The sequence below is a fragment of the Carcharhinus amblyrhynchos genome, chromosome 5 (genome assembly GCF_965287045.1).
Source record: "Carcharhinus amblyrhynchos chromosome 5, sCarAmb.v2.hapA, whole genome shotgun sequence".
NCBI classification, from domain to species: Eukaryota; Metazoa; Chordata; class Chondrichthyes; order Carcharhiniformes; family Carcharhinidae; genus Carcharhinus; species Carcharhinus amblyrhynchos.
Window position 1 is genome coordinate 105,779,769 of NC_137328.1, and position 15,486 is coordinate 105,795,254.

The following is a 15,486-nucleotide window of genomic DNA, read 5'->3' on the forward strand; positions in this document are numbered from 1 at the left end:
GTTAAAAAGAAAAAGGAGGCTTATGTTCGGATGAGATTGGAGGGCTCAGATAGTGCACTAGAAAGCTTTAGATTGGCTAGGAGGGAGTTGAAGAGTGAGTTGAGAAGGGCTAAAAGAGGACATGAGAAGACTTTGGCTGATAGGATTAAGGAGAATCCTAAGGCGTTCTATAGGTATGTCAAGAACAGAAGGTTGGTCAGGGCAAGATTAGGGCCAGTTACAGACAGCAGGGGGAAGTTGTGTGTGGAACCGGAGGAGATTGGAGAAGTATTGAACCAATATTTCTCTTCGGTGTTCACGCAGGGGGACATGAATATAGCTGAGGAGGACATTGGGTTGCAGGGGTGTAAAATAGACAGTATTACGGTTGATAAAGGGGATGTGCTGGAAATTCTTGAGGGGCTGAAAATAGATAAGTCCCCTGGTCCGGATGGGATCTACCCTAGGATTCTCTGGGAGGCTAGAGAGGTGATTGCAGAGCCTCTGGCTCAGATCTTCAGGTCGTCATTGGTCTCTGGTGTAGTCCCGGAGGATTGGAGGATAGCGAATGTTGTCCCATTGTTTAAGAAGGGGAACAGAGACTTTGCCGGGAATTATAGACCGGTGAGTCTTACTTCTGTTGTGGGCAAGGTTTTAGAAAAAATTATTAGGGATAGGATTTATAGTTATTTGGAGTGTAATGAATTGATTAGAAATAGTCAGCATGGTTTTGTAGCGGGTAGGTTGTGCCTTACTAACCTTATTGAGTTTTTTGAGAAGGTGACCAAAGAGGTGGATGGGGGCAAGGCAGTTGACGTGGTATACATGGATTTTAGTAAGGCGTTCGATAAGGTTCACCATGGTAGGCTTCGGCAGAAAATGCAGATGTATGGGATTGTGGGTAATCTAGGAAGTTGGATCAGGAATTGGCTATCAGATAGGAGACAGAGGGTGGTGGTGGATGGTAAATATTCATCATGGAGTACAGTTACGAGTGGTGTGCCTCAGGGATCTGTTTTGGGGCCACTGTTGTTTGTAATTTTTATTAATGATCTGGATGAGGGTATAGTTGGGTGGATTAGTAAATTTGCTGATGACACCAAAGTTGGAGGTTAGATTGTGAGGAAGGGTGTCATAGTCTGCAGGGAGACTTAGATAGGTTGCAGAGCTGGGCCGAGAGGTGGCGGATGGAATTTAATGCGGAGAAGTGTGAGGTAATTCACTTTGGTAGGAGCAACAGATGTGTCGAGTATAGGGCTAACGGGAGGACTTTGAATAGTGTGGATGAACAGAGGGATCTAGGTGTGTGTGTACATAGATCCCTGAAAGTTGGGAATCAAGTAGATAAGGTTGTTAAGAAGGCGTACGGTGTCTTGGCGTTTATTGGTAGGGGGATTGAATTTAGGAGTCGCAGTGTAATGTTGCAACTGTACACTACTCTAGTGCGGCCGCACTTGGAGTACTGTGTGCAGTTCTGGTCCCCGCATTACAAGAAGGATGTGGAGGCGTTGGAGAGGGTGCAGAGGAGGTTTACTAGGATGTTGCCTGGTATGGTGGGGAGGTCCTATGAGGAGAGACTGAGGGATTTAGGGTTGTTTTCGTTGGAAAGAAGGCGGCTAAGAGGGGATCTTATTGAAACATATAAGATGATTAGAGGTTTAGATAGGGTGGATAGTGATAGCCTTTTTCCTCAGATGGAGAAAGCTAGCACGAGGGGGCATGGCTTTAAATTAAGGGGGGGTAGCTACAGGACGGATGTCAGGGGTAGGTTCTTTACCCAGCGGGTGGTGAGGGATTGGAATGCCCTGCCTGCTGCAGTTGTAAATGCGTCTAGTTTGGGGGCGTTTAAGAGATCTCTGGATAGGTTTATGGACGAAAAGGGATTGGTATAGGCTAGTGGGTCATTGTTTTTGTAACTGGTCGGCGCAACATCGTGGGCCGAAGGGCCTGTTCTGCGCTGTAATGTTCTATGTTCTATGTTCTATGAACAAATCTCCCTGCTGACTCTCCCATCCTTGCAATACGTTACCTTATAGTTTACCTTTGCAGGTGCTCTTATTTATTTAAAGATACTTATTTATGTTTTTAAAATTATCTTAAGTGTGCAATAGATGATTAATTTATACTAGAAATCCCAACTTGAAAGGAATCACAGCTGCTGGGCCATCAAGAAAGGAAAGCTGATAGAAACCAAATTGTTATATAGGTAGTGTCTCTCAAACCTTCAGCATCAAGGTCTTTGTTGGATTTCAGGTCCACCGTTTCAGTGGGAGGTACGGGCCAAGATGAATAGGGTGAGATCAAGGGTTGCACGGGGTGTGGTACTCCAGTGCCAATGCACTGCCTAGCCAAATTGCCCAGGTAAGAATTTTTAGATTCTGCTCAATTGAAATTGATGCAAGGCACATTCTAAAAATGTCCACTTTCAGACAACTCCAGTTTTTTGACAGTCAGGTTTGAGACACTGGTTGGAATTTTACCGGCCCACCTGCAATGGGAATTGCAGTGGGCGAAAGGTGGAGCATGGGAAGATCTGTTGATCTCAGGCAGGACTTATGGTTTTGGGACGAGTGAGGCTGAAAAATCCTGCCCACTGTACCTGTAATAATGATTTCACTAAACTATCTTTATGTATTGCTTTGTAATTCTTTTTATTATCCTATAGGTGGCAGGTTCTCAAGACTAAAGCAAGATGAAAGTGAAATTCTGATCAGTTTGCACCCAAATATCTGAAGAACAGAATATTGTAGCAGCTGTATGGACCATGTGATCACAGAAGTGCCATCGTGGGCAATATCCCCTTCGTATTTATATATATACATGGATCTGTGCACTGCACTTTTTACAGAAATGTGTTACATCCCAGAGGTCTCATTTGTATATGCATGTTGATGGTGCAAGTAGAAGCAAGGTGTGCTGTTGTGAAATGTACTTATAAAATTTAACTTTCAACTCTATTATCAGAAACATCTTTTAAACATGAGCAAATAAATGATTTGGCAATTATGCTAAATCCTGGAATTTGGGTGGCTGCCAGTTTTTTGTGGACATTTTTAAAAGCAAAGGGAATCTTCAATAGACCAAAGGAGTAGAATAATAAGTTACTAACAGCAAACTCCAATTATGATGACGTGTTTTATAGTCATGCAGAATAACGTACATGGAGAAAAAATGGTCACTATGCAACAAAATTGTAGACAATGTTTTTACTGGATTTATCATGTCACTAAACGGCTTCCTGTTGGGAAATGTGATTACAGTCTTATTTTTGAGCTTGTATTTGTACCGAGGCAAGTGGTTTTAACTGCTTCTAAACTCAATCCTATACTGATAGATATACTATCTTTGTTCAAACTGTGCTTTCCCCATGATCAGACGGTGCAGAGGGACCTCGGGGTCCTTGTGCATGAGTCGCAAAAACCCAGCTTGCAGGTGCAGCAGGTGGTCAGGAAGGCGAATGGGATGCTGGCCTTCATAGCGAGGGGGATTGAATATAAAAGTAGGGAGGTCTTGCTGCAGCTGTATAGGGCATTCGTGAGGCCGCAGCTGGAGTATTGTGTGCAGTTTTGGGCGCCGCACCTGCGCAAAGATAGATATACCCAGTAGCCAATTGATATTTCAGACAGGCTCTGCGTAATCACTGTAATTCAAAAACTCATCTCATTCTCTCACTGGGTCCTCTGCTACTGATCCAAATGCAAAAATATTACAAGGGCAGAATTTTAACTTTGTTTAATGTAAACATTGTGAATTTTCTTCATCCCGCTTTCCAATTGAGAAAACATCACAAGTGGCTGTGGGGTAGAAATTGACACTAGGAATCCATTACACACAATCATTGGAATATAATATTGGAAAGTTTCTACCACAGGTTCCTAATCCAAAATACCATTTTTATCTTGAGATGGTAAATTGAAAATCACCCATCCCCTATGAGCTCCAATCCAGTGGACAGTCTGTATTCATGATCCTGAGCCAATACATTAATCCTGTTCAAACTGTGCTTTCCTCATGATCAGACGGTGCAGAGGGACCTCGGGGTCCTTGTGCATGAGTCGCAAAAACCCAGCTTGCAGGTGCAGCAGGTGGTCAGGAAGGCGAATGGGATACTGGCCTTCATAGCGAGGGGGATTGAATATAAAAGTAGGGAGGTCTTGCTGCAGCTGTATAGGGCATTCGTGAGGCTGCAGCTGGAGTACTGTGTGCAGTTTTGGGCGCCGCACCTGCGCAAAGATATTTTGGCCTTGGAGGGAGTGCAGAGGAGGTTTACATAAGAACATAAGAACATAAGAAATAGGAGCAGGAGTAGGCCATCTGGCCCTTCGAGCCTGCCCCGCCATTCAATAAGATCATGGCTGATCTGTCGTGGCTCAGTTCCACTTTCCCGCCCTCTCCCCATAACCCTTAATCCCCTCTCTTATCAAAAACCCATCAACCCGCTTCTTAAAAATATTTAGCGAGGCAGCCTCCACCACTTCAACGGGCAGAGAATTCCAGAGATTCACCACCCTTTGAGTGAAGAAGTTCCTCCTCAACTCCGTTCTGAACCGCCCCCCCTTTATCTTGAGGCTGTGCCCCCTAGTCCTACTGTCTTTTTTGAGCGGGAAGAGTCTTTCCACCTCTATCCTATCCATCCCATTCATCATCTTATACGTCTCAATGAGATCTCCCCTCATTCTTCTAAACTCTAACGAGTACAAGCCTAGTTTATTCAGCCTCTCCTCATAGCTCAACCCCCTCAACTCCGGCTGATACTAGGCTGATACCGGAGTTGAGGGGGTTGAGCTATGAGGAGAGGCTGAATAAACTAGGCTTGTACTCGTTACAGTTTAGAAGAATGAGGGGAGATCTCATTGAGACGTATAAGATGATGAATGGGATGGATAGGATAGAGGTGGAGAGACTCTTCCCACTCAAAAAAGACAGTAGGACTAGGGGGCACAGCCTCAAGATAAAGGGGGGACGGTTTAGAACGGAGTTGAGGAGGAACTTCTTCACTCAAAGAGTGGTGAATCTCTGGAATTCTCTGCCCGTTGAAGTGGTGGAGGCTGCCTCGCTAAATATTTTTAAGAAGCGGGTTGATGGGTTTTTGATAAGAGAGGGGATTAAGGGTTATGGGGAGAGGGCGGGAAAGTGGAACTGAGCCACGACAGATCAGCCATGATCTTATTGAATGGCGGGGCAGGCTCGAAGGGCTAGATGGCCTACTCCTGCTCCTATTTCTTATGTTCTTATGTTCTAATACTTTCTTTAGTACTCTGATTATCCCACTTTCTGCTGCTATCTGTTTTGAACAAAAGAACATCAGCATACAAATACATTTTCCTTTTCTGGAAAAAAACTCAGCATAAACCAGGGAGTGTCTCTGAAAATAAACAGCCTGCGTTCCCTGCAATTTCAATTTTACTATTCCTTATCATATGCTAGCCTCAATGTAGGGCTGCTTTTTTCTGGGGGCCTCACAATTGGCTAAGTATGCACTCTTTGGGCTCTGTTGCTGCAACCAAGGAGGGAAGCTTGGCCCAAAATGAGGACAGAAAATGCTGGAAAATCTCAGGAGGTCTGACAGCATCTGTGGAGAGAGAGTTGAGCCAATGGGCACAATTTTTCCAATAAAAACTAAGTGCCCAATGTCTGGGAAAACAGGAGATTTTCCCACCTGTTTTTTGGGCGAGTTTAGTGAAATGAATTTATGGTACTGTGTACAACACAGAGGCCATCAGGCAATTCTTGTCAGTGTTGGGGGAGAGCCTTATCACACGCAAGAAGCCGGCACCAGACTGCTGAGGAGGCCACTGCGCATGTGCTGATCTCCCATTTTACTGGCAGGTTGGTCGACATGCCTTCCCCCTCACCTACCAGCCTCCTGATTGTGAGCCCCAACCAACCCCCGATGGCTAGCCCCAGCCTCTGAATGCTTGCCCCACCACTCCATGCAGGGTTCCCTCCTTCCCAGCCCTTCTACCCCCCCAATTGTCTGGCTCCACCCCTGTCTGACCCCAGTCCCATGAGGCCCCACCCCCTTGTCACTGCCCTGTGACCGCTGGGCACTGCCAATGTGCCAGGTTGGCAGTGCTAGAGTGCCCAATGGGCAGTGCCAGAATGCCAGGCTGGCACTGCCCAAGGGGCACACCCCCACCCCAGGCCTCCTGAGGGCATCAATGACCTCCAATCACATCAGCAAGGCCATCATGCCTGGCCCCCATTGCTGGAGACCATAAGTGATCTCCACTGGTGTGGACATCCTCCGGCGGTGTTGGAAGCATTAATGAGCTTGGACGATATTGATCGTAGTGGTTTTTAAGCTAATCTACAAGTTCATTGAAAGTCTTTGATTCAGGGATACTGGGTAAGTCAGCCTTTTTTATTATGCTGAACATCAGTGTCTCATATGATGGCAGTAAGGTACTTACAGTCATTCATCTCCCTCAATATTATTTGCCCTGAAGAAGTAGCATGTGCACTCTATGGGTGGTATTTTCTTGCCCACCACTGACCATACAAAGGTCCGCTGACCTCAGCAGAACTTTCTGGCACTGGGCAAGTGCGGCCGGAAAACCCCGCCCTACGCATTGAGCCCAGTCTTCTCTATTTGTGTTATAAGGTTTGGGTTTTTTTTAATCAGAGAGGAAATGCTGCTTTCTGCTCGATGATAAGTGTTACCAGGAGTAGAAGAAGAAAAGAAAGTCTTGTACACCTTTGTGCCAATGTAATAACCTTGCCAGGGCAAGTTCTCCAGTACAACGCTGTATATTAAAACAAAGGAGGAGCCATATCTGTGGTTTACAACAAATCAAGGTCTGTGCTCTTGGACCTACATAACCCATGGTCCCAGCGGGTTTTAAAGTTCTGCCTCTTGTTTCTCATTGGGTGACCTCCCACTTGCTCAATAAGGAACTCATATTCCACAAAGCCCACAGGGAGATATATTAGTGATGACCCATGTCCTTCATGACTACTATAACGCTAGGTCATTGCAGGGAATAGTTAGAAGTCAACAATATTGCTATGGGTCTGCTGCTATATATAGGTCAGACAGCAGAATTCCTTCCTGGAAGACATTAGTGAAGCAAATAGGTTTTTATGACAACCCAAAATTATCTGGTCCCCATTACTGACACTGGCTTTTATTTATTTAATTAACTGAATTTAAATTCTTGAGCTGCTGAGATGGGATTTGAAATCTGGACCATTTGTCCAGATTTATGGGTTTCCAGTCCAGTAACACAATCACACTACTGTTCCCATTGGAGTTCTTTTGCCATAACTTACATGAGGCAGAAACCTAGTACTTATTGCTTTCATCCCAAATTTTGTTACCTTATGAGTGATCTGTATGTTCTTTGTCCTTTCAGGCCATTTAAAATTCAGCCCCAGTATGAACTGAGAGAGAGAGAGAGTAACATTGGCACTGGTTTAAGTTCTTATCACATTTAGCAGAGGAGGTACAAAGATGGTCAAAAATACTTGAGTAATTCTACACTGTTTAGTTATAGCAGCATAGTATTAACAAAAAAAAAACAAATTTCACCAGACAGGCTCAGAATGAGAAATTTCCATACTTCATAAGTTGCATTATGTTTCAAATAGTATGATTGAGATAGAACAGAGACATTCTGGAGAGTGTTCTCTATATGCAGCTGATTTGCAAGCTAGTTTTGTTATAGACCATATTTGTTACTTCACAAGCCACATACTCTTTCATTAGTAAGCCATTACATTCTGGACCGTCTTGTAGTTCATGCTGTTAACCACCCTGCAAAAAAAAATGAATGAGAAATCTTAGTTCTGCAAGAGTTTCCCATAAAGCATACAAATAATGAATAACATTTCAAGGCAAAGCTTCTTATACTTAACTCTTGTTTTGATGGACCCACTTTGATTAAATTAACTGGTATGTTTGGTGGTTTAAACTATTCACCAGCCATGATGAATTATTCTCTATATTTCTTCCCAAGCCATTTTAAGAGATGTGAAAGAACAGCACCTCCGTCCTCACATTTGCACCCCGTATGTTGCATGTGTGTGTTTTTCTATTTGTACCTCATTATTTTGCGTGGGAATTTATAGCATAGGAACAGCTCATTTGACCAGCTGTTTCTCTGCATCTTACATGGAATATGCAGTGTGTAATCAGACCATTTGGTCCAAGCAGACCTTGTAGCATTCAAGTCTATTCCTATATTCCCCTCCTCACTCTGTCAGTGTAATCCTCTATTCCTTTTTCTCATGCGTGCATCAATAACATTCTCCTCAATTGATCATTGTGGTAGTGAGTTCCACATTCTCACCACTCTCTGTGTGAAGGAGTTTCTTCTGAATTCTCTATTTGATAACTTAAAATTGATAGCTTCTAATTGTGCTCTTCTCCACAATGGAAAGACTCTGGGTGGAATTTTACCATCCCCAGCCAGTGGGTTTGAAGGCAAGGAGGATTGTCAAATATAGCGTGTGGATTGCCAATCCCCTACCTGCCTGCCCCAACCTATCTCCCAATTTCACTGGAACAAAACCCTGTAACTAGTGAGCATTGGAAGATTGTGGCCAGTACCTGCACAGGTTCAAACTTTCCTCAGAATCCTCACATGAGGGTGACACTGTGGCACTGCTACCTCACAGTGTCAGGGATCCGGGTTCAATTCCTGGCTTGAGTAACTGTGTGGAATCTGCATGTTCCTCCTGTGTCTGTGTGGGTTCCCTCTGGGTGTTCCAGTTTCATCCCACAGTCCAAAGCAAGTGCTGGTCAGGTGGATTGGCTATGCTAAATTCTCCCTCAGTGTACCTGAACAGGTGCCACAATGTGGTGACTAGGGGATTTTCACAGTAACTTCATTGTACTGTTAATGTCAGCCTACTTGTGACAATAATAAGTAAATAAAATATCATTCAGTCCAGGAAGTTGTTGCATTGTTTGCCCTACCTTTCCTCCTCCTGGGAATGCACCTTGACTTTGCATACAACATGCCCCACTTAAAGGCATGTGATTGTTCAATTTGTGTTTGTCTGCCAATATTTGATTCCAAATTGACCCAGGAGATACCTGTTCTAACCCCATTGAAATTGTCCATCCAGTTTGCTCTACATTACTCCTTGTCTTTTTTCATTGCTGATATAAACATTATGATACAATGGTCTCTCTTTCCTAAATTGTCCCTTACTGACGCTGGTCTACTTGACCCATCTCATTCCCCAGAACCAATTCTAGCAATGCCTTCTTCTTTATTGGGCCAGAAGCATACAGCTCAAAAAGATCCATTGAGCACAGATCAGAAACTCTTCCCCCTCTCTGTCTTTTATATTATTATTATTCCGATCTATATTAGAGATAATGAAGTCTCGCAATATCACCACTCTACAATTCTCTGTAACTTCCCTGAAATTTGCTCCTTGATAATATTCTTACCACGTGCTGGCCTTCAGAATATACCCAGGAAATGTAGTGACACATTTGACGGGATTTTCTGCCCTCCTCCTGCCCCCATTTCTCAGCAGCAGGATCATCTGGTCCCACCACTCTCAGTGGAATTTCCCACTGGATCCACCCTGCCCCCCATTGCCAGGAAACCCGTAGCAGGGATGCACTATCAGTGGGACCAGAATATCCAGCCAGTGTGAGCAGCCAGAGAATCTCATCCATTGACTGTTTCTTAAACAAGGGATAGGCCATTGTAATCCAAAGCCAACTCTTGACACAACTTCCTGAATTAGTCTGGATGAAAGCATTGTTGACAGCATTTTCACACACATGGTTACACATAATCTGTACATACAAGGCAAGGAGTGGGTGTGTTGCTATAGCAGGTCACAAAGCTACGTAGGTGCTATCAATTACACCTTGGAAAAGCCACAAATGATTTAAAGCTGGATTGCCCTACCCACTGTTGTCTTAATGGTGCTGAATTCTCCAGCTGGTCAGTAAAGTGTCCCACTAATCTGGCCAACGCGTTCCTTTATTGCACTCTACTGGTGTTAGAGTTTACTTTGTAGCTGCCTAAAATGTGTGTGCCATAAAGTTGAATGCATTCGTCACTTTGACAGTCACAAGAAAGTCAGTACAGACAGATGACTGTGACTGCAGATCTTCATCCAATAACTGGTACTTATATCTCTTTGGTGAACTTCCTGCTTTTTATACATGTCTAAGGTCTCCATATAATTTAACTGACCGTCCGGGCGGTATTTCTACAAGGTTTGATCCCTTTACAACCAAATCTCTTCTGCAAAAAGTCAGCAAGACCTAGTAATTTGTTTTAGAATCACAGAATCCCTCCAGCGCAGAAAGCGGCCATTCGGCTAATTGAGTCCGCATCAACAACAACCCCACCCAGGCCCTATCACTGTAACCCCGCATATTTATCTCCCTGATACTACAGGGCAATTTAGTATGGCCAATCAACCTAACCCACACATCTTTGGAATGTGTGTGAAAACCGGAGGAAACCCATGCAGGCACAGGGAGAATGTGCAAATTCCACACAGTCACTTGAGGCCAGAATTGAATCTGGGTCCCTGGAGCTGTGAAGCAGCAGTGCTAACCACTATGTCACCATGCTGTTCTAATACCCTTTTTGAAAAAATCAACCGGCTAACATCTCCCCTAATCTTACTCTCAGGCAAGTTAAACACCTCTGGTCTTCAATTGAAATAATTTATCAATGCAACACAGTCTAGTTCATCAATTATTTTGTATACCTCTATCTGATAACTCCAAAGTATATGCATTTCCAAAGTAAAAACCCCAAGCTTTCCAAGCCAGTTTGAGGTTGTTAAAGTTGGAAATAATTCGTGTCGCATTTCTCTGAGACTCTATTTCATTCACCTTCCAAACCCTTCAAATTCACCTTTGCCATCAAGAAGAACAAGGGCATGAGATCCACACCACTCACTACCTAAAATCTCCCTTCTGACCTTCACAGTCACTGGTTCAATATCCTGGCACTCCCTTCCTAACAGCACTATTGGGGTACGGATGGAATGCATCCCAGGGTACTGAAAGAAATGGCAGAAGTAATAGCAGATGCGTTAGTAGTAATTTATCAAAGTTCGCTGGACTCTGGGGAAGTGCCGGCTGATTGGAAAACAGCTAATGTGACACCGCTGTTTAAAAAACGAAGTAAACAAAGGGCAGGTAACTACAGGCCGGTTAGCTTAACGTCCGTAGTTGGAAAAATGCTGGTATCCATCATTAACAAAGAAATAGCAGGACATCTGGAAAAGAATGGTTTGATCAAGCAGACACAGCATGGATTCATGAAGGGAAAGCGTATTGATGAATTTACTGATTTTTATGAAAATGTAATGAGTGTGGTTGACAGAGGGGAACTGGTGGATGTGGTGTTTTTAGGTTTCCGGAAGTTGTTCGATAAGGTGCCTCACAAAAAGTTGCTGCAGAAGATAAAGGTACACGGAGTTGGGGGTAAAGTGTTAGCGTGGATTAAGGATTGGCTATCTAACAGGAAGCAGAGTGTTGGAATAAATGGATGCTTTTCTGGTTGGCAGTTGGTGACTAGTGGCATACAGCAGGGATCGGTGCTGGGGCCTCAACTGTTTACCATTTACAGAGACGATCTGGAGGAGGGGACCGAGTGTAGGGTAACAAAGTTTGTGGATGACACAAAGATGAGTGGGAAAGTAAATTGCGTGGAGGACCCGGAAAGTCTGCAGAGAGATTTGGGTAAGCTGAGTGAGTGGGTAAGGATCTGGCAGATGGAGTACAACGTTAGTAACTGTGAGGTTATCCACTTTGGAAGGAATAACAGTAAAATGGACTATTATTTAAATGGTGATAAATTACAACATGCTACTGTGCAGAGGGACCTGGGGGTCCTTGTGCATGAATTGTAAAAACTCAGTTTGCAGGTGTAGCAGGTGATCAAGAAGGCAAATGGAATGTCAGCCGTTATTGTGAGGGGGGTGGAGTATAAAAGCAGGGAGGTCTTGCTGCAATTGTACAAGGTATTGGTGAGGCCACAACTAGAGTACTGTGTGTAATTTTGGTCCCCTTATTTGTGAAAGGATATATTGACATTGGAGGGAGTGCAGAGAAGGTTCACCAGGTTAATACTGGAGATGAGGGGGTTAGCTCATGGGGAGAGATTGAGTAGACTGGGCCTGTACTTGTTGGAGTTTAGAAGGCTGAAGGGTGATCTTATAGAGACATATAAGATAATGAAGGGGATAGATAGGGTAGAGGCAGAGAGATTCTTTCCACTTAGAAAGGAAACAAGAACTAGAGGACACAGCCTCAAAATAAGGGGGAATCAGTTTAGAACAGAGTTGAGGAGGAACTTCTCCCAGAGGGTAGTGAATCTCCAGAACTCTCTGCCCATTGAAGTGGTGGAGGCTACCTCATTGAACATGTTTAAGTCACAGGTAGATAGATTCCTGATCAATAAGGGAATTAAGTGTTATGGGGAGCAGTCGGGTAAGTGGAACTCAACCACTTTCAGATCAGCCATGTCTCATTGAATGGCGCGGCAGGCTCAAGGGGCTAGATGGCCTACTCCTGCTCCTATTTCTTCTGTTCTTATGTACCTACACCACATGGTCTGCAATTGTTTAAGGATCTGGCTCACCACCAGCTTCTTAAGGTCAATCAGAAATGGACAGTAAGTGAAAGCTATGTAGAGATCAAAGCTATTATTTTCTATCAGTGCCGCAAGTTGGCTTATATTAACACTGCAATGAAGTTATTGTGAAAATCTCCAAGTTGCAATACTCTGGTGCCTATTTGGGTACACTGAGGGAGAATTTAGCATGAACAATGCACCAACCAGCATGTCTTTCAGACTGTGGGAGGAAACCAGAGGAAACCCTTGCAGACTCTGCGCACACAGACAGGGACCCGAGGCCAGAATCAGACCTGGGTCCCTAGTGCTGTGAGGCAGTAGTGCTAACCACTGTGCCATGGTGCCAGCCAAACACAATATTCTCAGTGTGACCTGACCAAAAGTCTTGAACAAACACAATCTGTGTATAAGCTGGTCAATAGGATTTCTTATTAGCATTACCAAAACTTGTAGGTTTTGCTGCTGATGAGATTCCTCAAAGTGATACTAATAACTGGAAATCACGTGGACCTGGATTTCACGCTCCGCGCCAGCAGGTTTTCATGCAGGTGAGAGGGGGCAAATGGCATGAATGGGCTTCTACTGGATTCCTGCCCACCCTGACTTTTCAGTGATTTTACAAAGATGTAGGCGAGGCGTCAAATAGGCTTGGCCTGCCCTTTCCCCAATAAGATGTGACCAATTATTGACAATTTAAGGGCCTTTTCCTGCCTAGCCTCAATTTTTATACCAGTGGGAGGACTTCCCAGGTGTGGAGGAAGAATGTTTAGGCCATAGGTGGGAAGTCCATTAAAGCTCTCTTCTAACTTCAGACAACCCCCCTGCTTTAAAGTCTGGTGGCCACAAGACCATCTCTACCTCCAGACTCTCCCCGACATCATAAACCCCAAATATCCCCCACATATCCTCTGGATTTTCCTACCTTCCCTGGCCCGAAATCCCAAAAACTCATCTTTATGTGCATTTGTGGGACTTAAGCTTAGTCATCTTCACGGACTTCCACTTGTGTCCACTGCAGTTTCTGCCATCGCAGGGACTAGTGAGCTACAGCTGATCAGACTGGCCAGCTGCTCTCTAAGGCGAGACTTCCTCCTGAGTGAGAGGCGGAAGTCCTGCATTCAGGATGGGATTTACCCTAGGATTCTCTGGGAGGCTAGAGAGGTGATTGCAGAGCCTCTGGCTCTGATCTTCAGGTCATCGTTGGTCTCTGGTATAGTACTGGAAGATTGGAGGACAGCGAATGTTGTCCCATTGTTTAAGAAGGGGAACAGAGACTTCCCCGGGAATTATAGACCGGTGAGTCTTACTTCTGTTGTGGGCAAGGTTTTAGAAAGAATTATTAGGGATAGGATTTATAGTTATTTGGAGAGTAATGAATTGATTAGAGACAGTCAGCATGGTTTTGTAGCAGGTAGGTCGTGCCTTACTAACCTTATTGAGTTCTTTGAGAAAGTGACCAAAGAGGTGGATAGGGGTAAGGCAGTTGACGTGGTATATATGGATTTTAGTAAGGCGTTTGATAAGGTTCACCATGGTAGGCTTCTGCAGAAAATGCAGATGTATGGGATTGGGGGTAATCTAGGTACTTGGATCAGGAATTGGCTGGCAGATAGGAGACAGAGGGTGGTGGTTGATGGTGAATATTCGTCATGGAGTTCGGTTACGAGCGGTGTGCCTCAGGGATCTGTTTTGGGGCCACTGCTGTTTGTAATTTTTATTAATGATCTGGATGAGGGTATAGTTGGGTGGATTAGTAAGTTTGCTGATGACACCAAAGTCGGTGGTGTGGTAGATTGTGAGGAAGGGTGTCATAGTTTGCAGGGTGACTTAGACAGGTTGTAGAGCTGGGCCGCGAGGTGGCGGATGGAGTTTAATGCGGAGAAGTGTGAGGTAATTCATTTCGGTAGGAGTAACAGATGTGTTCAGTATAGGGCTAACGGGAGGACTTTGAATAGTGTGGAGGAGCAGAGGGATCTAGGTGTATGTGTACATAGATCCCTGAAGGTTGGGAATCATGTAGATAAGGTAGTTAAGAAGGCATACGGTGTCTTGGCGTTTATTGGTAGGGGGATTGAATTTAGGAGTCGCAGCGTCATGTTGCAACTGTACACAACTCTGGTGCGGCCGCACTTGGAGTACTGTGTGCAGTTCTGGTCCCCACATTACAGGAAGGACATGGAGGCTTTGGAGAGGGTGCAGAGGAGGTTTACCAGGATGTTGCCTGGTATGGAGGGGAGGTCCTATGAGGAGAGACTGAGGGATTTGGGGTTGTTTTCGCTGGAAAGAAGGAGGCTAAGAGGGGATCTTATTGAAACATATAAGATGATTAGAGGTTTAGATAGGGTGGATAGTGATAGCCTTTTTCCTCGGATGGAGAATGCTAGCACGAGGGGGCATGGCTTTAAATTAAGGGGTGGTAGTTATAGGACGGATGTCAGGGGTAGGTTCTTTACCCAGAGGGTGGTGAGGGATTGGAATGCCCTGCCTGCTGCGGTTGTAAATGCGCCTAGTTTGGGGGCGTTTAAGAGATCCGTGGATAGGTTTATGGATGGAAAGGGTTTGGTTTAGGTTAGAGGGTCAGTGTTTTTTTTTAAAAAAGTTGGTCGGCGCAACATCGTGGGCCGAAGGGCCTGTTCTGTGCTGTAATGTTCTATGTTCTATGCATTCAGGCAATTAACACTGACTGGAGTGTGAAACCGCTAAGAGGCAGATAAGGTGGGATTTTATGGCCGTGTTCAACACAAAACCATAAAATCCCACCCGAGGTCAACAGACCTTTCCACAGTCTGCCCCACATCTGCTCCGATTCCTGTGGCAGGCAGAATGGTAAAATTCTCCCCATCCTGTCGGTGTGGATGTATTCCCCACTGACTCTGGGGATGGCAAGGTGAGAAATCTCGGCATCCAAAATAGCCTGGCCATGGTTATTATTTTTCTT

The 15,486-nt window shown here is 44.6% G+C and overlaps 1 protein-coding gene across 1 annotated transcript in view; it reads right to left on the minus strand.

Annotated features, from left to right (window-relative positions):
- Positions 1–6,018: 6,018 nt before the first annotated feature.
- cfap96 (cilia and flagella associated protein 96) overlaps positions 6,019–15,486 on the minus strand; it is a 46,925-nt gene continuing 37,457 nt past the window's right edge. Inside the window, exon 8 of the mRNA XM_080189395.1 lies at positions 6,019–7,735. Within this exon, the coding sequence (XP_080045521.1) occupies positions 7,684–7,735 (52 nt within the window). The 3' untranslated portion in view covers positions 6,019–7,683. The remainder of the gene's footprint in view (positions 7,736–15,486) is intronic.